The sequence below is a fragment of the Diorhabda sublineata genome, chromosome 4 (assembly GCF_026230105.1).
Source record: "Diorhabda sublineata isolate icDioSubl1.1 chromosome 4, icDioSubl1.1, whole genome shotgun sequence".
NCBI classification, from domain to species: Eukaryota; Metazoa; Arthropoda; class Insecta; order Coleoptera; family Chrysomelidae; genus Diorhabda; species Diorhabda sublineata.
Genome location: NC_079477.1, coordinates 37,972,550 through 37,997,511, shown reverse-complemented (window position 1 = coordinate 37,997,511; position 24,962 = coordinate 37,972,550). Strand labels below are relative to the sequence as shown.

The window sequence follows — 24,962 nt, the reverse complement described above, 5'->3', positions numbered from 1 at the left end:
TAATTACAGTGACGTCATATAAGATCTAATTCATATGGGGAAATACTCGTGAGAATATGGCCTAATGCATCCTATTGATGTAATTTCTAACCTCACCTTTCATTTACTTCGTTTGCTAACAAGATGGTGGAAGTAATGAATTAATAAGCGATATTTAATCGAGTGTTGCAATGCGTGTGATTTAAGCAGCCATATGTATTCAGTTTTAGTAATGTATTAATTAAATGTTATCAAAACATTAACGTTTTATAAAGACCTACTCGAATATTTGATCTTTTCCTACTTAAACATTTTTTGGTTTATTTATTTTACATTCATTACTTTACGTCTTCAAAAAAATGTCTTCATTGCTTTGTAAAAATTCCGTTGTACGAATTTACCAAGAGGTAATAGAAGATGTTATTGCGGGGATAAGAGACCATTTTTTGGAAGATGGTGTTGACGAAGTGGTTCTTCAAGAATTGAAGCAAACATGGGAGACCAAACTGATGAGCACCAAAGCTGTTCAAGAAGAGACTGCTGAAAAAAAGAAAATTGAACATGCTCCTAGCAACGGTTTTCCTAAAGTTGTTAATAATCCAATGCCTCAACAAACTGCTCAACAACCTGTTCAGCAACCCGTGCAACATCTCCAACCTACACTTCAACATCTGGATAAAATGGTAAGTCTTTACATTTTATATAAATGAAAATTAAAAAAAAATGCACAAATATAATTGATCTGGAGAAGTTATTAACTAATTTAGTACTAAGACTTTCAATTAATATTTTTTCTAAACTATAGATAAATTCGTACTTGATATAATCAATATTCGTATGAAAATGTTATAAAATAATATAATATAATAAGAAATTTTAAGGATATATATATATATATATATATATATATATATATATATATATATATATATATATTCAATATGAAATCAACACACTAAAATAAAAAAAATATTTTACTTATTAGACTTATTGATTGAGATTTAATTAATTATTTTTGTATCTTATCTTATAAGTACTATGTTTTTATTACAAAGTTCATTTAAATAGTATGTGAATAACACCATTTATAGATTTCTAAATTGTTCAAGGTATTAACTACTCTTCCTGCCATTGATGTTTCGCTGATAATGGCTTTTATTGATTTTTCAAAATCATAGTATTCCAAGAATTAATTACTTAGTAGTATGTTCTATTATTCATTTAAAATTGTGGTCATTATTTATGTAGCTTCTTCGAAGTTTATTGATAGATGAATAAAAATTGTGATTCTTTTTTATATAAAAAGCAAGCATAAGAGGGTAAAACCTATGGATGCTTGTGGATATTGATTTTGAACTCTTGTAGGTTTTAGTGCTTGAGAAAAGCATGACTTGGTAGCTGATTCCACAGCCTTGCTCTTCTCCAAAGGAAAGAGTCCCGTCTACCTATCAAATAGGTAGTACAAAAAGTGCTCCAGGTGGTATTATGATCCAGCCTTCTTGGTAAAAATAGCTGCCTGTGTTTATGCTTCATTAAACTTAATCAGATTGCTTCTACCCTACTACAGAATTTTTTCATGATCATGGTTTGTTTCTGTGGAAACATCTACATTTGGGGATATGGAAGTTCAAATTTTACTAGGCAAAGATGATGATGGGCCTCGATTTCGGGAGGGTTCAATGTAGAAAAGGGGCTTCTCTTTGCTGATGACTATGTGAGCAACCAATAAGATGCTTCCTGGAGTGATAGGGGCGCTAATCTTAATTTCGAGTTTACTGGAGAGGTAGCATCATAACAAAGTTCAATAACTTAAACTTACCATGAAGGTTTTTGGTTTTTCCTAAAGGGAGTATTAATTTAATTGTATGCTATTTGGACATTAAGAAAGTTACTGGGTCAGGTATAGGTGGATTATCATTTTATTAAGTATTGTTAAATGCAAGGTCATATGGCATGGTCGCCACAGAGGCAACGGATATGCCAGGTGGGCATTCAAATGGCTCAAACTTGTACGATTCAATGCGCCGTTTATATAGAACGAAGAAGTTGTAAGTAGTTTACCCACCCACTTTACTTTGCCTGCTATCACTTTACGGACCTAGGAGCATTGAATCCCCATTTCTTGCTGTGACATTGGGAATTCTCATGGTTTACAGCTGATCTATTATTTTCACTCCTTTCATTAAGTACGGGATGTGATGAAAGTTCATTTTATATATACAGTTATTTTTCGCCCTCATATGTAATATTTGAACAACTTTAACTTATTAATAAAGAAAAATATAAGAAATAATGAAATTCACTTCAACTTAAAAAAAAATGGAAAGATATATTGGTTTGAAAACTTTTTAATTTTTCTTTTCTTTATTAAAAATACATTCTAATTATAAAAAATATTTCACTTGTCTGATACATTTTTTGACAATGCTTGTAAATTATTACATTTTCCAGGTACCTATTCAAATTACTCTACCTCCCCAACCGGGTTCAGATGGAGCACAAAGAGTGTTAACCATTCACGTACCTGGTTCAGCTCTCCAAGGAAACCAATTACAGAAAGTCCTCACTGGACCAGTCATAACGGCTACTATGGGTTTGCCTGCAAATATTGCTTCTTCATTGCTACAACAGCATGTCAATGCCGCTTTTAACAGCCAACAACAAGCAGCAGCTGTAGCTATTGTAAATAAAACTATTCTTCAGAGTGATGGAGCAAACGATGATTATATCGATATATCAGATGATGAGATTGGATTACCAAACAAAACGTTATCAAGGACTGATAGAGATAGAGAATTAGAGGAAATGTTAGAAGATGGAATTAGTATAGAGATTATTTTACCTAAAAATAGAAGAAAGAAAGTTAAAGGTAAATGAAGGTTTTACTATATGATATAATAATTTCTTTCTTTTGATAAGTTTTTATTACTATATCTCCATGATAATACTCGATCAGGTGCACCCCCTGCACAAAGATCATTATCCAACACATCAAATGCCTTGGAGTAATCCAAGGAGACGGATATGACTGTCTTCTTCTTATCCAATGATCTTATTATGTTGTCAGTGATATTTAACATTGCAGTTGCTGTGCTAGGCCCCCTACGAAACCCTGATATATGCACGGGAAGAAGATTAGTTCATCTGGGTTTGCACTGCTCCTTCGAGGACTTTTAAAAGTACTGGTAACATGCTCATAGGAGGCAAATCTCTCAACTCAGTCTCTAGACAAACCATCATTGATTTAATCGTAAATACATGGTTAAGAATTAATTAGGGAGACTCCATAACAAAGCTGAACTTTCTGCAATGGTCCATTTTATGGTCATTGTAGAAAGCAATCTTCTCCTGACCTACATGGGACTTGTTAAAAACCCCCAGAAAGTACATATTGATCTCATCGACCTTTGTCAAAATTGTAGGCATATTTGTGGAAATTCTGGAATTGTCAATAAATGTTGATATTTCTCAAGCCTCTCCAAGGTGTCTTTGTATCATTTAGACCTTCCTGGGATTCAAGATATTCTCGTTCTTCTCTTCTCACTGACTCAGATGGATAGGATAGTCTTCTACTCCAAGGCGCAAGATTCCATAAATTTATACTGCACTCTTGAAAATTAAAATATTCTAATTTTTTGCATTTCGGAATTAATTTGAAATAATAATTCATATTTATAGATACGAATAAAAGAACAAAGCAAGAAATGATTTGCCAGCTGGATGGTCCTAATGATACCTCTGATGATGATGAAGACGGATCTGATGATGATAATGACGATGATGATTTAGACGATGATAAGGATGAAGATGATCAAGAAATGGAAGATGAAGGTAATTTGTTTTATACTCATAGTGAGTATGAGCTTTGCAAAATCGTTACGGGAATAACCAGTTAAATTCAAGTTATACGTGGAAGTAAAATAATATCAAATAAAACCTAACCTCGTTACAAGATATTCAAACTATTCCCAAGTAGATATTTTTCACCCATAGGTGTCAGTTTTTCAATCCTTTTTAGATTATGTGTTAATTTTGTGGTGATCACTACATTCCTGTGCTACATCTTTTGCAAGGTGTTTGTCATGTGAATAAGTCTAATATATTGTTAATATTTCTTTAAGGTGGCGAAGAAGAACCTCTAAATTCCGAAGACGACGTCACAGATGACGACCCCTCGGAGCTATTCGATACCGACAACATCGTTGTGTGTCAATATGACAAAATCATCCGAAATAGAAATAGATGGAAATTTTATTTGAAGGATGGTATAATGAACCTGAACGGAGCGGATTACGTCTTCCAGAAAGCTAATGGTGATGCGGAGTGGTAGTTTTGTGTATATTGTTATTTAAAAGAACATATTAAAGAGAAAATGTTGCCTGTTTGGATGAGATGCTAGTTTTTTCGTTTATATTGATTTAAATTTTCAATTTTTTGACGGCGTTTTTATCTTCAGTCAAGTTATTAATCGAAAATTAATTTCCATGATTATGATGATAAAACTAGAGATAAAAAATCGGTCATCAAATAAAATTTTTTTTCTTTTTGTCTAGCAAATATTTGAATAAAATAAAAATATACTTTATTTATTCCAAAAAACTTCTTTTGACTTTTGGACATTTCTTGATATTTAGCTAACTACAAAGTCTGAAAAATTTTAAAGTGGACTCCTTGGCAATCTAAGAAACTATAAAAGTTTTATGTTATATATCAGTAATAGATGTCTACGCAGCAACAGAAGAGGCCATTGACAGAGGCAAGATAAAGTTCTATGAAAAACGCTACACAAACTCCTTATATATCTCAAAATAATTCTAAAAACTTCTAGAAAATAAAAGAACAAAACAGAAAAATAAATAGACCTTCCTAGAAAGAAAAGAAACAATGTAAATAAACCGCCTGCTATAATAAAAAGCAAACATCAAAAGTGGCGCGTCCGTCGAATTTTAGAATTCCATAATTACCGCACAGGTCCGGCTTAAGTACCCATTTCGTGAACTTGTTCGAAACAATACCAATCACCAAAAACAACATGCACGAAGTAAAAAAATACTGTCTAGAAACAAATTTGAGGAGCTAATCAATTTGAAATTCATATGCCTACAACCATTATATAACATTTTTCACCTGGTAAATGCCATTTATAATTTTCAACTTGTGTAATTTTACTGAACTCTGTGCTTTATGAGTTACGATGTGTGCAAGTGCAAGACTGTAGGAGCAGCTAGAAGGGGAATCGGAGATGTTCGTGCTATCAGATCTATTCAAGAGATGCAGACTTACGGCCATCAACCAGCAGGTTTAATTTATTAAGTTGTTGTGGTATCAATGGACAGGCTACACACAGCTGTAATGGTATATTTGAAATGAAATTGAATGAATTTTGAATTGAAATTTTTTTTAAAAAACGAATCAAAACAAATTTAATATTAATGCAAGGGACCAGACAAGAAGGCTTGCCCCATAACCAGTACTGACATGGCTGATTTGGTTTTCAGTTTTCTATTTGGCAGCACAAGCGGCATTATCTGGAATGATAGTTATTGCACCCCATTTTGTAACCTAGTGCTGAAGATGGCAAATTCAAATATTTCTGTTGGTCCACTCCACAACACAACTTTGGCGATTTTGATTAGCTCTGAAAATTTTGCGTTACTTTTGTGGTGATTTGTAAAAATATTTTGTTTTATTGGTTCTACTTTGTATTAACATAATTTACTAAGCATTAAATCGATATAATGTTGTTTAATTTGTATTTTACCTACAACCAAATCTCTAGATTCCATCCAGCCAGCAGGAACACCACTGTCAAAATCAGCAGTTTTAACTGCAGGCTTCAGATGGTAGAATGCTGCTGAATGGTTTCCAGGATCATACCCAACTCAGTTGACCAAAAGTTCATCATTTTATCAATTTTACACCATGTAACATTTTAATGACTATACATTTGATCGGTTAAACTGTTGGTTGAGATCTATAATAGTAGTTTGGTCAGATTTAAACATCAGCCGATGTTACATTGATGGGTTTTCAAAACGTTTTTAATTACACACATTTCTTCAAATTATATATAAACAGCCTATCAGAAAAGTTTGAAACCAAAAGAGATTTAAAGCAAGGAGACCCACTATCAACAGTGCTGTTTAATCTTATATGATCCTGAGTAGTGGCATCCGAACTCAGGGGATGATAATAAAACACAAATCCTTGACTACGCAGATGATGTTGTACTTATAAGTAGAAAAAAAAGGATCTAGAAAAAATGTTCCTACTCTTTGGTAAGAAAGTAAAAGAATATGGACTTCGCATTAATAAATAAAAGACCAAATATTGGAGATGGGAAGGGATCTGAATAGCCTCAACCAAGTGACGACAGAGCAAAACAAGGAGTATAGATTTGATAAAATCCAAGAGTTCAAATACCTGGAAGTGACAGTGGTAAATGAAGGAAGTGAAACCAGGTCAGAATTTAATGTAATGTTATCTTTTTATAAAAGAAATCTAGGTTTTTCTTGAAGCTACTGAAACCCCAAATGTTCCAGAAGTATAAACAGATTTCTCATCAGTAGACATATTTGATGCTTTTACAGAGTTAGCTCGTATCAGTATATTATTAAAACCCACCCTACGGTAGCTTAAAGAAATTATTAGAAAAAAACTAAATATTATGCAGTTTTTGAAATCATTGTAGCTTCGCTGAAGCAATTACGTAGTAATTCATTTAGGCAAATATTATTAAAATTACGTTAAAATCTGGATTACGAAGTTTAGGATATAGATTTGAAATATCAACATTCCCAGAATCTTCATATTTTAAAAATGTTAAGCACAATTTCACTGAAGAAGTAGCAAAACATCGTGGTCACAATAGCGTTAAATACGCAGTATATAATCTTTGTAAACACGTTAGGTTTGTTCATGGTAGCAGCACTGGGAGAACTAATTCGGGAAGTTTAGACTAAAGCACTCTTTCAGCAGAACCAGAGCTAGTGTCGCTGTTCTTAGAAACAGATCTTAAATTAAAAACCCCAAAATTGTAGTGGGAGAAGAGATAAACACAAATCCTTTATTCCTAAACAATGATCCATGCAAAGAAGTTTCTATATTTGAAGTTGACTGAGTTCCATAGATATATATCCACTCGAATATTGTAGACTGACAGCATTCCAGAGCAAAGTCATCAGTCAAAGTCGTTAGCTATATCTGTCATTTCGTAGTTTCAATTTTCAGAAACCGTTAAACTTTGAAAACGAATACAATGTCATCTAAAGATTTGAAAATTAATAAAGCAGCAGAGACATATTTAAAGCAACTTAAAATACCGAAATCTTTAGAAGAAGACACGGAAAGATTAGTTTTTAAAATGATGTCTCACGATGCTTTCGGAAATCCAAAGTGAGCCATTTATATATGCGGTAGTTCTAATTGATAGTTTTCTAATAACTAAAATATTTCAGCTATAAATGGTCTTTGAATGATTTCGAATTAGGTACTAGACTAGGAAGAGGAAAATTTGGCAGGGTATATATTGCTCGTGAAAAAAAAACTGGATATATTGTAGCTCTCAAGACTTTATTTAAACGAGAGATCGTAAGGGGCCGCGTTGAACGACAAACTTTACGAGAAATAGAAATTCAAAGTCACTTAAAGTAAGATATATATTTATTGTGATACATATAATTGCTAGTCTTCTGTAGTATTATTCTTTGGTAACTTGTGAATACATGAACTAATTTTGAAAATAATTACGAGTTCTAAACCTATAAATTGTAGTTCAAATTTTTAATTTGAACACATCTGTACCTAATACATGCTTATGACACCAAATATTAGCATTTGTTCTTTTTGCGGCAGATAATAATTGTGTTATATATTTCTCTTGCATGTATCTCTTTAAAATACCTGTAAACAAATATGTAAAGATTTCGAACAGTGATATAATCGGGGGTATGAATAAAAATGAAGTAAATACAAAGGAAATAATATTATTGTACCTGTACCTATTATTGAAAAGTAATTTTTGATCATCAATGTATATCTACCAAATGTCAGATTAAAGAAGGTAGATAGGGGTAAACCAATAACTCGGACAATCTACAGGATCTGAGACAGACCATGGGTATCTATAACCAGAGAAGATTTGCTGAATGTATCGGCCTAACTAAAAACAACCTACAATTACTAACAGGAGCTCTCGGGGTACTGTCGCCTCAGTAGACACATGAAGATGCTAGACTTAGCAAATAATGCAGTGTGTAGATTCTGCTGTGCAGAGGACGAAACCTCTATCCCCATTCTCTCTCGAAGTGTGAGACACTACTAAACTTCAGAGCACTACACCTGGAAGCCTATGAATTAGATATGAAATATTTGGCATATTTACATCACTATTGCCATATATTAAAACTTGAGTAGTTGTATACACAGTTTCACAATAAGGATATGTTGTACTTATAGTATTAATAATTTAGAATTTTTCATTTGTAGACATCCTAATATATTACAATTATTGGCATGGTTTCATGATTCACACAGAATATATCTCATATTAGAATATGCTGGCAAAGGAGAAATCTACAAACATTTGAAGATGGCCGAAGGTGGAAGATTTAATGAACATTTGTAAGTACATTTATTCTATGGTTTATTCTGGATGTTCTATATCTGCTTGATCCAAATACAAGGGAGGGCCCAAAAATAACCGGAATTAGTTGAAAGAAATTTTTTAATTTCAAGTACTTTTCAAAATAACGTTATTTTCTTCAAAATTTGTATAAATGACTGAGAGCTCACCATGTTTTTGTTGACCCCTGTGGAATCAGTTAAAATATATTTCCATAAATTCTATTGGAACTTTTAAACAATATTTTGATATCAAAAGTCCACAATAATTAAATAATTTAGAAAGAGAATAGTTAATAAATAATTTCCTACAAGTTTGTTGTTCACATTTTTTTTGTAGCTCTTGTCAATCGCGAGATAAATACGAAAAAACGCGAATCACGAAAAAATCAAGTTTAGAGGCCAGCTCATGTTATGGCTCCATGGTCAAAGCGATGATAGGAAATGCCATTGAGCTATGGAAATTTAAAAATTAAAAATCTAAGGGAAAATCTTTTCACTCCTCAGTTTAGGTCTTACTATTAATATTAATGGTCCAAACTTTCAGGGATTTTCTTTTTGGTACTTGCAATAAATTTTGCTCTTCATATCTTTGCTACAATAACTAGGGTAAAATTAAACAGAATCTTTGGTCTTGTTTTTCACTTTATATCGATCAGATCAATTCAAAATATTTAACATTTTTCAAAGAAAGAGATGAAATTACAATAATTTAATAAATTCCTATCTTTATTTTGCCAAGCTCATCAGGAAAGCTTATTACCAGGGTTTGCATTTAATTTTGATCAACTTTAAAAAAGATTAAATGAATTGAAATTTCATATATCATTGTCAAGGACTGATGACAATATAGTAATCACTACCATAAGTTGCTGCGTCAAAAGTTATGCTAACAAAGTTATAATCATTTAGATTTTCTTGATTAGTACAACTTTTGTTGATACCTTTGTATAAAAATTCTAAACTGATTTCTACATGCAAAATATCAACATTTCAGATCGGCGAAATATATTTACCAAGTAGCAGACGCTCTAAGTTACTGCCATCAAAATCATGTGATTCACAGAGATATCAAACCTGAAAATTTATTATTGACAATTACTGGTGATGTGAAACTGGCTGATTTCGGATGGTCAGTACACGCACCTTCCTTAAATAGAGAAACAATGTGCGGTACATTGGATTATTTACCTCCTGAAATGGTGGAAGGACTATCATACAAACAGTATGTGGATCATTGGTGTTTAGGTAAGGATTTCATTTGTTCCAAAAATATCGCATCTACCTCTATATAAACGCGACCTTTGTGGGGTATGAGCATCACTGATAAGTCTTAACAAATTTGTATCTTGCCAAAATCAGACAATGTTCACTAAAAATTTCCAATCAAAAGAGACCTAAAATTAAGACGATTCAGAAACATATCAAAAGGTATAAGAAATCAAAAATTTTTTTTTGTTTTTTGCTTAATAATCCTGTATGTACACATTTGCAATGAAAACCACATCCACCAAAGACTCTTAGACTGAAAACCAAAATTACCTAGACCTTGTATCATCTGCGTAAACCAATGAAATAGATTATTTGTGGTCTTGATACTTTTGAATCTCGCTTTGTATATTATTAATATTTAAAAATATTTTCATTTTTAGGTATACTGTGTTATGAATTTCTTGTTGGAAAGCCGCCTTTTGAAAGTGAAGACCAAGAGGAAACTTACAGGAAAATTAGAAGTGGGCAAGTTTATTATCCAGATTACATCTCTCCCGGTGCCAAAGATCTAATTTCTAAAGTAAGTAAAATTACTACTCCATAAATAAATTGGTATGAAAATAATTTTACATTTTAAATTTTCCAAAGCTTGTCGTTAATAAAAGAATATTTATTTGTCCCTTTTAACATCTGTCAACTTTCAAATTTATTATATATGGTACATTAAAACTTCAGTAATGGCTTAAGAGCTACTCCCTGCATTAGCTTGATAAGATTCCATCCATCGATGGATTCTTTATAACTTCCATTCTTCTTTTGTTGTCTTGTAGTGTTGTTGGTTATAAGTGATAGTAGTAGTATTTCAAAAACATATTTACAGAATTCTAATCATTTTTTTTTGTTCAGCTTCTGGTACATCGGAGTGAAAAAAGACTTTCTCTAAAAGAAGTAATGCACCATCCATGGATTGAAGCAAATAGGAACAGAACTAGGACATGAAATTCATTTGTTCGATTATGGATTTTAATTTGTTGTATTAACGTTTTATATATTGATGGAAATAATTAAGATATAAAAAAATATGGGACTATACAATCCATTAGTAAAGTTATATGCTATTTTTTCTAAATCCTAATGTGAAACCTTCGTTTACGTTATTATAATATTTGTACGGGAAGTATCTCCTCAGTATCTATGGGGCATGGGTGTCACTTAGAGTCTTCACAAACTTGTGTGATATATTGTTAACAATTGGATGTGTTAGAAGACATATTTCACACAGTGGGACAGTTTACCCTACGACTTGAAAGCAAAAAGAATTAAATATTTGAGGAAGTTGAGAAAATACAAATAAAATTATATATACTGATGAAACATATATTCACAGTTCACATAAAGTACCAAAAACATAGGACTATAAACGCTTCAAAGCACCTGAGTCTAAACTATACCAATCAAATAAAATTTTATTATTTTTGTTTCTTGTGAATTTAGTATAAAGAAAAGGTAACGAATTTTCAGTATTCTCTTTTTCTATAGTGAATTGTAAATGAGAATCAAAACTATTGAAGTAAAATAGTAAATTATCAATTTCATTGTATGAAAGGGATAAAATTATATTTTTGATTAAATCTTATGATTTTAAAAATGATCATTATATTAAAGACTCCTTTAAAATCAATGAAACTTTTAATAAGATGATATTACCACTGAACTATGTATTATTAGGATTTGATGTAATATCCCTATTAATATAATATATTCACTTAACCCTTAGACTGGAACACCCTCGCCATCTCTTATAAGAACACATGTCTGAGAAACCGGTAGTTTTACTTTTAATCAAAACTTTACACTATTGTCTTGTTTCTTCTCTGACAACAATATTATCATAATTCATTAATTTTGAACAACTTTTAGATTTAATATTCCTTACATGAAAATGTTTTTTTTTTATTATATACTTTCATAATATTCCATTAAATAATTAGGTGCCATTAGTTTTGTCTTCAAATGAACTAACTAAAAAATGCTTGAAATAAAGATAACTAACAACTAAAACTGTTAAAAAAGGTAACTAAAATAAAAAAATCAACATATTATTAAATACAAACTGTACAGTATTTAGAAAATCTAGGAGTTGTACAATCGATATCATAGAAAGATAAAAATACCAGAAACACAATATATGAAAAAAAGAATATAAAATAAAAAAAGGAGTCATCAAAGCGCAACGCCATTAGCAAAATGTTGCATGTCTTTTCAGACATAACTGCCCTGTATATATGTCTGCCAGTGAGAAGAGTTGAAAACAGATTTTAGGGATTCTCTGGACGACTTGTAAATGCATGAAAGAATCAATAAGCCAAAAAGAACTTTTATCTCGTTCGAGTAAATTCGAGTAATCACTTATATTTCTCAACTCAAAATCGGTATGAGAGACCGACAGAATCACTTACATTAACAAGAATACCGCCTTGTGAGACCCTGTGTATCTTTGAAAATCGTGCACTATGACCGTGGGGGTTGGAGAATTCGAAAACTTACGCACTTTCTACTTCGACAGGACACACACTGAGACTATTCTAGAACTTCAAGCTCAACAGTGAAACAGTGCGAGTTCTACTGGAGTGAAAAGAAATCAAACGTGCCTAATAGACTGGTGTTTCCTCAGATGCAAGTTCAGATATAGGTTATATATGTCAAAAGCTAACTTCACTCTTATTATGTTAATTTTACCGCCATTTATCTAGTTATAAAATGTTTATATACTGTATATAAATATTTTCTTAGGATATTAGTTTTTAAATACACCTTTAAAATGGATAAGAAACAGTTTGATATTTTCTTTAAGGAACTATTAAAGTTGAAGGAAAAACTAAAGTGTCCAATTTGGTAGTATTAAATGAAACTTGTAGAATTGTGGGATTTAAATATTTTAATTTTAGTTTTGACTTAATGGAAGAACATGCTGAATTGGAGTGTGGTCATCGATTTTGCTTAAGTTGTTTTACGAAACACAAAAGTATTTCAATTAAAGAAACATTATGTCCCCTCTGTAAGGCTCCTGTAAAAAGAAGGTCAATCATCTACAAGGATCTATTCGCAGATAAAATGAGTGGTTTTGTTTTTGATGTTTGTAAGGAAATCGAAAGCAAAGAAACACGTAAGTGTTGATGATATTTTAAAAAAGTATATAATTCCTTTGCGTTTTTAGTAAACCAAATAAATGTCAGTAGTAATTCCGATGATAAATGTGTTGAAAAACTTGATTCAAAAAATGAGATTTTGAATCAGCCATCTACATCAAAAAAAAATTATTCCAAATGTGGCAAGACTTCTAAAATGGATAAAGATGAGGGAAAATCGAGAGGGGCTGAAAAACAAGAAAGAAATAATCTACCGAAAACATCTACGATTAGTCAAAAGTCTATTTCAAAAGATGAAGCTTTTGATAAACTATTGAAACATACTCAAGAACTGCGTGTTAATAAAAAAGGAAAACAATACAAAAATACAAAAAGAGTGAGTAACAAGAAGGAATTAGAATACAAAATTCTTGATTTTCACGATGATGCTAATAAAGATGCAGTTCTTCACTGGTTAAGTGATACTAGAAATCAGTTTAGTAGATTAACTCAAACTCAATATGTTTATGGAGGACAAAAATCTGAAGTGAATAGCCTGGAATTGCCTTCGGTATCACAAATAGGTTGGACTAAGGGAAAGAAATCACATTTTCCTAGAGCAAAGTCTTTGGATATACAAATTAAGCGAAAAAGAGAAAAACGAAGATCTGCTGGAAGCTTTACAGGTAATTTTTTTATTTAAGAAAAAGCCCAAGATGCATTCCTAGGGAATACCAGCTTTGACCTTATACCTTTCTGAGGTGTGTCCATTGTTAGTGACCTGGTTGGATCTGTCTTTTGAGAAAGCTACTAAGCCAGTTGATAAGTGAGGATGACAAACCATACAATCTTATTTGATTAAGAAGGTTACTTGGGATATCCCATGTTTCTTTATAGCTTCAGTCCGTATATTGGTGACAAAAGTCAGGAGATCTCCAGTTAATCTATGTTTATGAAAGCCATATTGATGGTTGCTTATAATGACTCTCTCCAAAACCTTGGCAATGGCTGGGACTTAAGCAATCAGATAGCAGTTTTTAGGAACCATATTTTTTCTTTTTTTTTGGTATGAGTTGCAATTTTCCAATCTGGAGGGAATTGTTAGTTCAGTTGCACATTTATCTGGACCAGTAGCTTTATTGATCCAAGCCTTTCAGAAATGTTGTCACATCTCTGTGTCGAAATTCTATTTCTGACATGAATGAACCAACTACAGACAGACTTGGTGGTAGTTTTCCTCGCATATCAAGAGTTGGATTTGATGGAAACACCCAACAAGTCCGCCTTCTCTTTTGAGGTCACTGCGATTGACCCATCTTCTTTAGATAACGGTGTGATTTTTGACTTTTGATAGCTTTGGATGACCCTTTTGGTTATAGATCAGAAATACATTGATCCATTTGGGCAATCGAGTAGTTTGTTTTTCACTCTCACTGCACTGCAGCTTTTCTGTTGTTTACTGCTCTAGGGCAGTTTATATGTGAAGAGAATGTTGAAGGTAAATTAATTGACTTTAAATATTTGACAAGTTTGTAATTTTCATTTTAAGGATTAGAAAACAATCAGATCGGGAAAATTAATAAGGAAGATGATATAGTTAATAAAGCCAAAGAAAAAGTTCTATTACAAATTATGGAAGATGAATATTTAAATGAAATGGAAGGTGAGCTAGAACATTTGAAAAAAATGCCCAATAATCAGGATACGTCAACAGGTTGGGAGAGGATTGAAAAATTAGCGAAAAGTTTAAAAAACGAAAACAAGGGACCTAAAAAACTCAATGTCACTGTACAACATATTAAAAATACCAATAATAACAAGAAGGTTGAAAATGTATCAAAGGTGGATGAGGGTGGAAATGAGGAACAGGTAAGTTCTTACAAAGATTAGATTAGTAAAGTGGTACCTTGTTAGAAAAGAATTTCAGTCCTCTATTCAGCAATATAAAGTTTTTTTGTAAATGTAAATAAATAAAATTGTTTTTTGATTTAGTTGCAGGTACCAACAATCTCTGAATCCAATGTTTGCTACAAAAAAGATCAAGTATCTACAATTTTCTATGATTTAAATGAGTTTGAACATTATGCAGAACAAAATATGGAGCCAATTCTAAAGGAATTGAATGCTTCAAGTACTTCGCAAAGCATCGATGAAGAAAAACACTCAAGCTTATCAAATATTGATAAAGAATGTGGGAAAAACATAGTGGTACTAGAAAATGTTGTTATTAACAATGCAGACCAGGATCCTTATTTATTACCGACACAAAAAATAAATAATTTAGATAACAGTACGGAAAACAAAGAACAAATAAGTTGCACAAATGATATAGTACTGGTAAATGAGTTAGAAAGTTTTGAAGAGGTTATGAATATACTAATTAACGATTTAAAATTGTATTCAGACAATAAACGATTAACCAAGAGACATATAAAAAGTATCGAAAACTATTTAGTTAAATTGAACAATTTACATATTGAATCACATTCTAAACAAGTAGCGAAACATGTTGATCGAGATACTCAAACTGAAAAAACTGTCGTCGATATTGAAGTACAAACCGAAGTTATTGATACGGTGAACTCCGAAGTCCAAACTGAAGATAACAAATATGATGATATGGAAATAGAGACACTGCAAGACAATTATGATAAAAATAGTGATAGAAATCATTCTATTGATAATTTTGAAGGTATCACTAGAACAAATAGCAAAATAAGTGATTTACCCAAAGTAATACAAAATCATGATTTTGGGGCCACTCTTGAGCTCATGAATTTCGAAACGCAAGAATTTGAAAAGCAATATCAGCAAAATATTATAGCGGCAGTTCCAGAGGAAAAAAATTTAAACATGCAACAGCAGGAAAGGGTCAAGAGTCCTAGCACTATGAACTTTGATAATAGTAAGTTGAAGTTCGAAATTTGGTTTGTACAAATTTTTATTTTGATACAGATCTGTTGTAATTTGCATTCATGGTCTTCTACGTCTACTTTTTGCCAAAAAAATATTCAATAGGATTAGTATTGAAAAACTTACAAAATTTAGAAGTCTTGATATATTTTATACCATCCGAGATCCGTTGTGTAGAAGAGCGACTGGCTTATTTGAGAAAATGCTACTAGCTGGAGTGACTTTTGACGACAAAGAGTGGATTTGTTGATAAAATGGAGCAGGGATTTTTCATGGTCCTCCAAACAACTTGCCCCAAATAAATTCCCTTACAATGACTAATTATTTTGTCACAAAAATCGCGTTTTTATGACTGTTAAAATCCGCGGGATGAACCAGATGAACGGACAGATCGATAGAAAGACATTCATGGTGCAAAAACAAGATTTTATATGCACCGAACCTCTCAATTTTGAGATACCAAGCGTTAAAATTTCAACAAATCTATTTTATTTAATTTGGAACAAACTTATGGTGTTAGAGTTTGTTATGTTGAAAATTATGGTAATGGAATGTTATTTTTACAAAAATTTTTCACATAAACCCAAAACCAACAAACCTCCCTATGCTAGGATTAAATTAAATCTCTTCCTTCCTGAATGCCTTCCGGTCGAATTTTCTCAGACTCCGCCATGGACAATAAAAAGCATCAAATTTTTTTAAAATGTAGAGGTATGTCATGTGTGGGGTCAGACACACCTTCATAACCCTTAAATAGTTGAACCTCAGTTACGGATACCGGCAGATAGACTCAAAGTTTTGAAATCGAATGGTTTTCGTTTTTTGTTAACGTTAACCGAACTACTAGTGAAGAAATCGGTCCTTGGAGTGCCATGGATGCATATAATTATCTGTGTGGTCTAAAGCCTTTGCTGTAAGTATCCATGTTTTTGGTCATGTAGCCAGATGGGCGTTTCTTTTTTGAATTTCCTTCGGGTTATATTGTCAATTGTTGATAGAAGAGTACTTAATCTGTTGTTTGACCAGAATATCATAATTTCGATTCCCTTCCGGTCCACTCTATAACATCACGATTGGGATTTTCATTCCGTCGTGTCACTTTAACAGTTCACGAGTCTTACAAATTATCAAATGATCCGTATTTAAAGAAAACTAATCTTTTTTATCATGTGCAGTTGATCAGAAGGAAAATCCTCAATATAAGACGAAGGATCTATTAGAAAGTAACATAACAAACAAGCGTAGTCAAAATCCGAAAAGACGTTTATCAGATAGCGATTCCTCTGATGTATTAGCCGTACCAAAGAAACGTTGTAATCGATTTATTAGAGACGATCTGTCCGTGGAATTCGACTCGTTGGAAAATCCACACAAACAGACGAAAACCAGGACAGATGTTTTTATCGATAGCGACGATGACAATAACGAGGTGAGAGTATATACAATTTTACATTTTTTTTTAGTATCTCACAATTTCAGGATTATTTGGACAAAGTGCTGAAGAAATATGAAAACCTCACTTCTCCATTGCCGCAATATCGGAAAGAAAATTCAAATCTGGGAATAGTAACTCGTTCGAATGAGAACATAAATTCTAGTAAATCCGAACACGAGGAAAATTTGTCGAGATTAGAAAATGATTTAAAAGAAACAGAATCTTCGGATATAATAGATGAAACTGAGAATATTGGACCGAGTATTAAAAAGACTAAATTACCCAATGAAGGTAACGAAGGTAACGATAGTCCCGTTAAACCCACAAAGTCTACTTATTGTCAAGAATTAGAAGATAGTTTCGACGAGATGAATTTTGCTAATATTCCTATTGAAAATTTAAAAAAGAAGGAGAGTGAAGAGGATTTGTTTTCCGATGACGATTACGTTGAAACTACTCCGCCGCAGCAACAACAACGAGAAAATTGTGGAAAAAGGTAAACATGACGTGCGAGGTCTGACAATGAGACCGATGCTGTATAAAATTACCCGTGACTACATGATCCCCTTTTGCACTAATACAATTTTTCCAAGTTATGCGAAAGTCTTTCACTGTAATATCCGACGACACCCTAGAATCTTTCTTATTTTGTTCATGCTTCATGTAGTCTTCGGCCTCGTCTCCAGAACTGCTCTAACTGACTTAAGTTGCGAAGATACATTCCAGAATCATTCTTAGTCTGATCAAAACAATCTTTTTCTGACCTATCAAGTTCAATCTTTGTCATGATTCACTGCCTTTCACTTTGTTGGCTGTGTTGAATCGTGATGCTCTAATTCTAACATGCGCGATTCTTCCGTCGCTGTCTGCAAGTTCTTGGTCTATCTTCTTCTGTAATATATGCAGTCTTATCAACAATTTCTTATGCGCAAAGATCCACAAGTTTTGCACTATTTATTTTAATCCTTGTTTTGGTGACAGGAAGATTATCCTCGTCTCCAACAATAATTGGGTTTTCCAAAATAGTGGTTTCCGAAAGTTTCTCGTCGTTAAATGACTTGTGAGGCTTCTCACTCTTAGATTACCGCCTCTCGACTTCTGTTTCACATGCTCAATTCTCTTTATTCAAATCAGATAATAGTATGAGCAATTTCTTTTGAAGAAAGTAGATCGGACTGTTTCTCTGTGTTTTGTTTTTTGAATATTCCTCACATGGTTTCTTATGAGTTTTCTGCTCCTTTTGTTCTTGCTTGTCTTCTGGTAGCGATCTTGGTCTTGTCTGTTGACCCCCGTTGACTCTGTTGCTTATCAATCTCATTACTTAATCGTCAGACATCGTCTACTTCCATAGGAACTGTGCATCATTTGTGTTTTTTTTTTGTAATCTAGATCTCTGACCGCTGTAGCAAATCTGATGACCCGTTACACTGCTTTAGATGATGTAGATAAAGAAATTATCGAAAATTTCGATACGAACTTTGCTCCGCTTTCGCCGCCCCCTGGGTTTGAAGACGATAAAAATACTACAGCTCCAGAAGAAGTAACCGTAATCGATTTAAACGATACAAAAATCGATCGAGAAAAAGAGTCAAATAAACTATCGGCAAATGAAATATTTAAAGATAAAACGGAACCAAGAATATCTAAAATGGTAACTAGTACTCCTGGTAAATATGTTCCGTTACACGTAGATAGACGGAAAATGTTACATAGTACGCCGATTTCACAAAATACTTTCTCTACGGACACTTTGGGTAGGTATAATATTCTGTTTGTACCATTAAATCGATTTCTCAAAAGATTCAAGGGATTTCCAAACTATTTTCAAAATTAACTGATACTGAAAAAAGAGACTAAGACTTTGATTGAAATAGTTTTCCAAGAGGTTGACAAAAAGAAAACTAATTCGGGGAATTGCCGAAATCCGAAATCGACCCCTATTAATCGATACAACAAAAATCGATTGATATTAAGTCGATAAGCATGTAAAAGTTCGAGTAATGCAATACTCAAACACGTTGAGATACAAACAAATCTTGAGCAACAAATCCAAACATGTTCCTGATATTTTACTACATACTAGGGTTGATACTCAAGTTTAGAGACAAACAATTTGAAATCGTTAAACACGCTGGCTCGTAATAGTGCTTCATCACCAAAAGTCAACTGTCAATGTCAGATTTGACATATTCACATCAGTGTTGCCATATCTCAAAGCTTCAGTAGCAACCGTCGTATTAGTTTGATATTTCTGTTCGCCCCCAAATATGGAATCCCAGACGTACTCGTACCATTTTGTTTTGGTGTTCCACTCTTTGTTTACCTTCTCTAACATCACTTATTTTGTTCCGTAGGTTTTTCACCGATATTAGAAGAAAAAAGTGCGTACGAAAAAGCATTAAAAAGCAACACATTAATATCGAATATAAGTCAGGAAAGCCCGCGCAATCGTAATCTCTTAACAAGCTCTCCGAAACAGAAAAGTATATTGAACTACATCAAACAATCACAAACTTGTAATTCAAATCTTCTCGAACGAAAACCGTGCATAGCATGCACTAGATTAAGCAAAGATCAAGTACAAAGTATTTCTCTTTTGACCAATAAGAAGTTAGCTACTTACAGTCCCAAATTTACCAATTCAGTTACTCACATGATCGTTACTGCTGATGACAGAATGCGAATAAAAGATTACACTATGAAATTCGTATCGGCCGTTGCTTCGGGAATTTGGGTTTTAGGATTCGAATGGATACAAGAATGTTTGAGAACGAACAGCATCGTACCAGAAGTGAGTAATAATTATCATTATCATCTCTATATCGTCGACTACCTCTATAACAATTAATGGACTATTCGAGGTTATAAAAAATTCTAAGCGAAAAATTAAATTATGTGATTTGCACATTCTATTTAAAAAGCCAGTTTTTCACCATTAAGAGTATTTTGTGGAGATCGGAACTAATAATAATGCGACGGGGCAGTTCAGGACCATATGGTGGATATATCAAAATATTTGACGAGTCACAAGTAGCTAGGCAATTTAATATTCCACCGCATCACCTTGGCTCTCGTCGAAACGCTCCTCGGAACTGTTCGCATTTCGTTTTGTATAAGCAAGTCATGTGAAACTCAAGTATCTACTTTCGAAAAGTTTCTTATTGGTTGGTTGGCCCTATAAGATGGATGCTTTTGTAACAAAATCTTCTTCAGAGTTGTCACTACCTAGAGTAATATTTGCGCTACCTGCAGAGAGTTTGTATACAGACGTCCAGAACGTTTTTGATGAAGTGCAAACCCGTGGAATCAGTTAACAAGGCACTTCTTTTTTCGAACACTACCACCTATAAAAGTTTAAGATCCACGGGCGCCTCCACACGGTAGGCCCAACTCCAATTACTCGAGTGTAACAGAGTTTATCCACTTGTGCTTGCTCATTACAAAAAAAAAGTTGACAAAACCAATTATTATATCATTTAAGTACTAATTACTATAAGTACTACATAATTTTCGATGAGAAAACTTTGCAGTTATTCCTCTTCTGAAGTAAAAAACCAAATGAATGTCATCGATATCTAAGGGCCTGTTATTGAAAGAAGAGATAGATATCTGACCGGTTTCAATAGTGTTGGATCTCTTCAGAGCGGTATAACTCCTGCTCTGAACACCAGCTCTACGGCGAGGTAAAAAATGGCAGCAAAAGAATAAAATTGTACAAAAATAATATACAATAAAATTAACGCCGTAGTTTATCCGACTTATACAGTATTAATTTTTAATATTCCAATGAGTTTATCTGTGTTTATACGAGGGCTGTTTTTTTTCAACCTCCGTTCGCTCCGTGCCGACGCTACGCGGTCAGAAGAAAGCCGGCATGCGCTGTAGGCGACTGCGAAGCTCTCGAACTTCACACTCCGCCATTGTTAACATTCAGGAGTCAGTCGGCGTTGTGCTACAGCAACGTAAACATGTCCGCCAAGTGTGAATTGCGAAGTGTGTCGTTTCAGATGACCTGGTTCAACGAGTTGACAAAATGGTTTAAAAAAACTGCAGATTTACGGTCTCTTCATTGGCGGCACGTTTCTTTGAAGAGGGTATTGAAAAGCTTGTCCACATATATGAAAAATGTCTGAATCTCTTCGGTGATTAAGTTGTCTTTTATTTATAGCCTATCGGAGGTTGAAAAAAAAATGACACTCGTATAAAATTAATATTGAATCCACATATTTTAGGAACCTTATGAAGTTTTAGACGATGCTGGACATACCGGACCAAAAATGGCTAGATTGACACGACTGGAACAACCCCTATTTAAAAACTATATATTTTATTGCGTGAGTCCTCTTTATTCTACAACAGTGGAAGATGTCGAGGTTAGTAAATAAACATTTTGGTAAGACAATTTGAATGATGAGTGTTTTTATTATTGGAAAGCTATGAAACTTAAAATAAAAAAATATATTCTTAGAAAAAGTAAATAGAAAGAAAAAAGTTGTTACCTCAGTTGAAATTAGCCAGAGGACAATGACACAACGCTACGCTCAAATTTAACAAATTTATTGTAGATAACAAAATTTTGGGATCAAAGGAAAAGTTGAGAGAAGATTGGGACAAGAAACATGCAGCAAGAAAATGGAAATGGTAATAAAGAGAATAAGTTAAAAAACTAGTAATGAAATAAGAGACCATAGATATAATGGAAGTGGATAAGTCAATGAAATTTATGACTAAGAGTAAAAACAAGAAAAACAAATTGAAGGATATAGTGAGAATGGCATCATGGAATTTCATTATAAACAAATTGGCACTTCTAGAAATACTATGGAAGGGAAAAGAAAAAATAAACAAGGAGAGAACGGTATGATAAGCAAAAGGATGATAAGGAATATACTAGAATATGAAAACATCATTCCATTTGTCCGATCCAAGTGTCAAACTTTTGGTCTCGGTGGATCCTCAGTTTGGATTTCTAGTTCACATGCTGCTGAAATCAGTTTGTGATCTGATGTTCCGAGTGGTGCATGTACAGATCAGGGTCTAGATCTAAGAGGCTAGCAAAGTCGTCATCTCGGGGCATCGATAGGAGGTGTGTACAAGAATCAAAATAACATCGAAATATGTCCTCTCTAACGAAGACGTCGAGTCCAAAGTTACCTTAATCGGATATGTGAGTCGTTTACAGAATATACAAAGTGAACCTTGGATGTTCTTGAGTTTACCTTTGTTTATAATAGAGCTAAAATATGAGGTTTCTTCGACTGCCGATGTTGTTTGTATTAGTGTTAAGACCTCGTGTATTGCAGAAATCTACCTCGCAGTTATTTTTGCCTGATAGACCATCCAGGCCAGCCTGGAAATTTTTTTGTGTATCTCTGTATAAATAAATCTATTGATCAATTTTATTTTAGCTTTCATGAAAAATTATTTATTACATTTATTTAATTTTAAGGAATTGATTAACAGACTTGGCGGCGTAGTGGTTAAAAATCTAGAAAATCTGAAAAAAAACGTTGGAGGAATCAATTTAATCATAACTGAAGGAAGATCCACGCAGGATTTTGAAATTTACGAAAGTTAGTATCCTTTAAAATGCATTATTTAAACAGACATCTCTATCAAAAATAGTAGCAGACAAAGTTCACTTTATCTCAAGAGAAATCTATTCTAAAAAATGATAGGGATTATATGTGAAATCTTCTACTATTAGTTTTATTATAAAAAGGTTTTCGTAGTGGGATTGTGGCATAAGTTTTCGAAAGCTCGGAAATATGTTAGAGTTAGTACACTTCGGATTCTAATTTTGCTCATATTCTACACTTTGCAGTGCCGAATTTCCATTTCTCTCGGTCATCACAATCCCCTGGTCCCCCTAAATAATCCCCTTCTGTAATACCGTACAAAAAGACTGTAGGTATATACCGTATTGAACAAAAATAACTTTTTGGACATAAAATCCCTCATCCCGCAGCTGATGCCTCATTGTGCGAGACTTTCTTCTCTTCTGAGTACTCTGACTCATCGCCGCTCCCCTCCTCCTCGTCGCACTGAATCTGCTCTGCGATGATGTCATCATCTATCAAAGTTTCAACGCTCTGCCGCCTTAGTTCGGATAAGTCGGACTCAACTGTACTTTAGAATGCGTTCAACAATTTTAGACGAATTTTTCTCCGTCCAGCTAAGGTATTTGGTCTTCTTTATGTACTGGATTCCTTCGTCGATGATTTTTATGTTCCGTTCGGGTCGATGACTCGTTCTCGAATGAAATTTTCATATAAAAAATTTATTTTCATTTTCTATCTATATTTTAATTGTTTCTGTTTTTATTTTGTAGGATGGCTGGAAAAATATGAAGTGGTTACTGTAGATATCGAATGGTTAAGTAGATCCGTGGGACGTTACAAAATTCTTAGCGTGAGACCCTACTTATGGTGTTCTGATGATAACATAGAAAAACTTGGATACCCCATTGACTTGATAGAAAATACTTGTTCACTTTCAGAACCATTTTAGATATTAATGTATTTGTGATACAAATATAATTATTTTTTTATGTTTTGGAAATATATAAAAAATCAATTTATTTTGTTATAGATATCAGTGTTAGAGATTTAATGTTAACGACAAAGTATTAGAATTAGAAGCAAGTTCGGAAGATTATTTTGGAGCTGTTTTAAAACCGAGATAATAAAATTTCAAATTAAAGAATTTTTAGGTCAGTTTTATTTGGGACAATGTATACAAAATCGTAGACCCTCTATATTTAGGTCATCATTTTATTGCTCATTTAGTTCCCCAATTATTTTTGTGATTCACTAATCTGAGCGAGCGATTCCACCATAAATTTTCTTTTACAGGTGATTCAATGAAAATAGTTTGTTTCTGAAATGCTTTACCATGTTGATTCTATATCTTTCCTTACCAATTGGCGTTACGGATGAAGAACTTTGTCCTCTCGGACAACTGTCCTCTATTCTTTCTCCGCAAGTTTCGAAGGCGGAGTTCTTTTAGGTCCTGTTCTAGATCTGCTTTCCGTTTTTCTCTATTACGTGTAGATTTTGGACAACTAAGTCAGGTAAACCTCTCCAGGATGTTACATCGTACCGGCATATATCTTTGTTGCCTGTTATTTCGAAATTATACGGAAAATTTTTCCTTAGAGGGTAAAAAACAGAACAGATGGAAAGTTTTTCATTCCATCTCATCAATTTGGTTTTTGAGAAACGCAGTTAATCATCGACCAATTTCATAGAATCACAAACGTAATCGAAAAATCCTTGGAGAAAATCAAAGTGTGTTCCGCTGCTTTCCTATACGTGGCACAAGCCTTCCGGAAAACTATAATCGATACAAAATCAAACGAAGCCATTCGTTTTCTTATATGAGTTGTTTCTTTGAATTTCGATGTTATGCAATGTTTGGTAGGCGACAGAGGACTGATGTGTAATCGGATCTGCCAATAAACAATCATATCTCGATGACCATCAAGTAGGACACGAGTATAGTTTTTACTATAGGTATTTTAAAGAAAACTATTTATAAAAAACAAATCACCAGAACAGGTATGCTCTATGTTGTTGCACTATTTACAAAATAATGTTCCTGCTGGAATGAAACACATTGTTCTTTTCAGTAATGGCCCGTTTTGTGTCCACAAAGTAACCAGTGACATTCCA

At 33.2% G+C, this 24,962-nt stretch overlaps 3 protein-coding genes across 4 annotated transcripts; all 3 read left to right on the top strand.

Annotated features, from left to right (window-relative positions):
- The first annotated feature begins 32 nt into the window (after nt 1–32).
- On the top strand, nt 33–5,731 carry LOC130442886 (transcription initiation factor IIA subunit 1-like). The gene is made up of 4 exons (XM_056777278.1): nt 33–662; nt 2,431–2,848; nt 3,658–3,810; nt 4,101–5,731. Exons 1-4 carry the CDS (start codon nt 339–341, stop codon nt 4,307–4,309), a joined length of 1,104 nt encoding a protein of 367 aa, XP_056633256.1. The 5' UTR covers nt 33–338; the 3' UTR covers nt 4,310–5,731.
- A 1,421-nt stretch (nt 5,732–7,152) lies between these two features.
- LOC130443196 (aurora kinase B-like) lies at nt 7,153–10,919 on the top strand. Its single transcript, XM_056777714.1, has 6 exons — nt 7,153–7,374; nt 7,437–7,628; nt 8,467–8,601; nt 9,599–9,849; nt 10,254–10,393; nt 10,720–10,919. Exons 1-6 carry the CDS (start codon nt 7,238–7,240, stop codon nt 10,810–10,812), a joined length of 948 nt encoding a protein of 315 aa, XP_056633692.1. The 5' UTR covers nt 7,153–7,237; the 3' UTR covers nt 10,813–10,919.
- A 95-nt stretch (nt 10,920–11,014) lies between these two features.
- LOC130443195 (RING finger protein PFF0165c-like) lies at nt 11,015–23,996 on the top strand. Of its 2 annotated transcripts, XM_056777713.1 has the most exons (13): nt 11,015–12,708; nt 12,762–12,979; nt 13,031–13,627; nt 14,491–14,604; nt 14,656–14,810; nt 14,934–15,846; nt 17,030–17,283; nt 17,334–17,785; nt 18,679–19,043; nt 19,644–20,080; nt 21,522–21,662; nt 22,739–22,862; nt 23,621–23,964. In XM_056777713.1, exons 1-13 carry the CDS (start codon nt 12,635–12,637, stop codon nt 23,797–23,799), a joined length of 4,023 nt encoding a protein of 1,340 aa, XP_056633691.1. In that variant the 5' UTR covers nt 11,015–12,634; the 3' UTR covers nt 23,800–23,964. The 2 variants fall into 2 exon arrangements, with proteins under 2 accessions (XP_056633691.1, XP_056633690.1); XM_056777712.1 differs by having other exon boundaries at nt 14,491–14,810; nt 23,621–23,996.
- The last annotated feature ends 966 nt before the right edge of the window (nt 23,997–24,962 follow it).

What these genes read in the sequence shown, in the direction of transcription:
- LOC130442886 (XM_056777278.1), top strand. Translation starts at nt 339, where the DNA reads ATGTCTTCATTGCTTTGTAAAAATTCCGTTGTACGAATTTACCAAGAG. An exon ending in TTCAACATCTGGATAAAATG is followed by an intron (nt 663 to 2,430) that starts GTAAGTCTTTAC and finishes TACATTTTCCAG; the next exon opens with GTACCTATTCAAATTACTCT. An exon ending in TCAAGAAATGGAAGATGAAG is followed by an intron (nt 3,811 to 4,100) that starts GTAATTTGTTTT and finishes TATTTCTTTAAG; the next exon opens with GTGGCGAAGAAGAACCTCTA.
- LOC130443195 (XM_056777712.1), top strand. Translation starts at nt 12,635, where the DNA reads ATGGATAAGAAACAGTTTGATATTTTCTTTAAGGAACTATTAAAGTTG. An exon ending in AGGGTGGAAATGAGGAACAG is followed by an intron (nt 14,811 to 14,933) that starts GTAAGTTCTTAC and finishes TTTTTGATTTAG; the next exon opens with TTGCAGGTACCAACAATCTC. An exon ending in GGATTTTGAAATTTACGAAA is followed by an intron (nt 22,863 to 23,620) that starts GTTAGTATCCTT and finishes TTTATTTTGTAG; the next exon opens with GATGGCTGGAAAAATATGAA.
- LOC130443196 (XM_056777714.1), top strand. Translation starts at nt 7,238, where the DNA reads ATGTCATCTAAAGATTTGAAAATTAATAAAGCAGCAGAGACATATTTA. An exon ending in GAAATTCAAAGTCACTTAAA is followed by an intron (nt 7,629 to 8,466) that starts GTAAGATATATA and finishes TTTCATTTGTAG; the next exon opens with ACATCCTAATATATTACAAT. An exon ending in TGTGGATCATTGGTGTTTAG is followed by an intron (nt 9,850 to 10,253) that starts GTAAGGATTTCA and finishes TTTCATTTTTAG; the next exon opens with GTATACTGTGTTATGAATTT.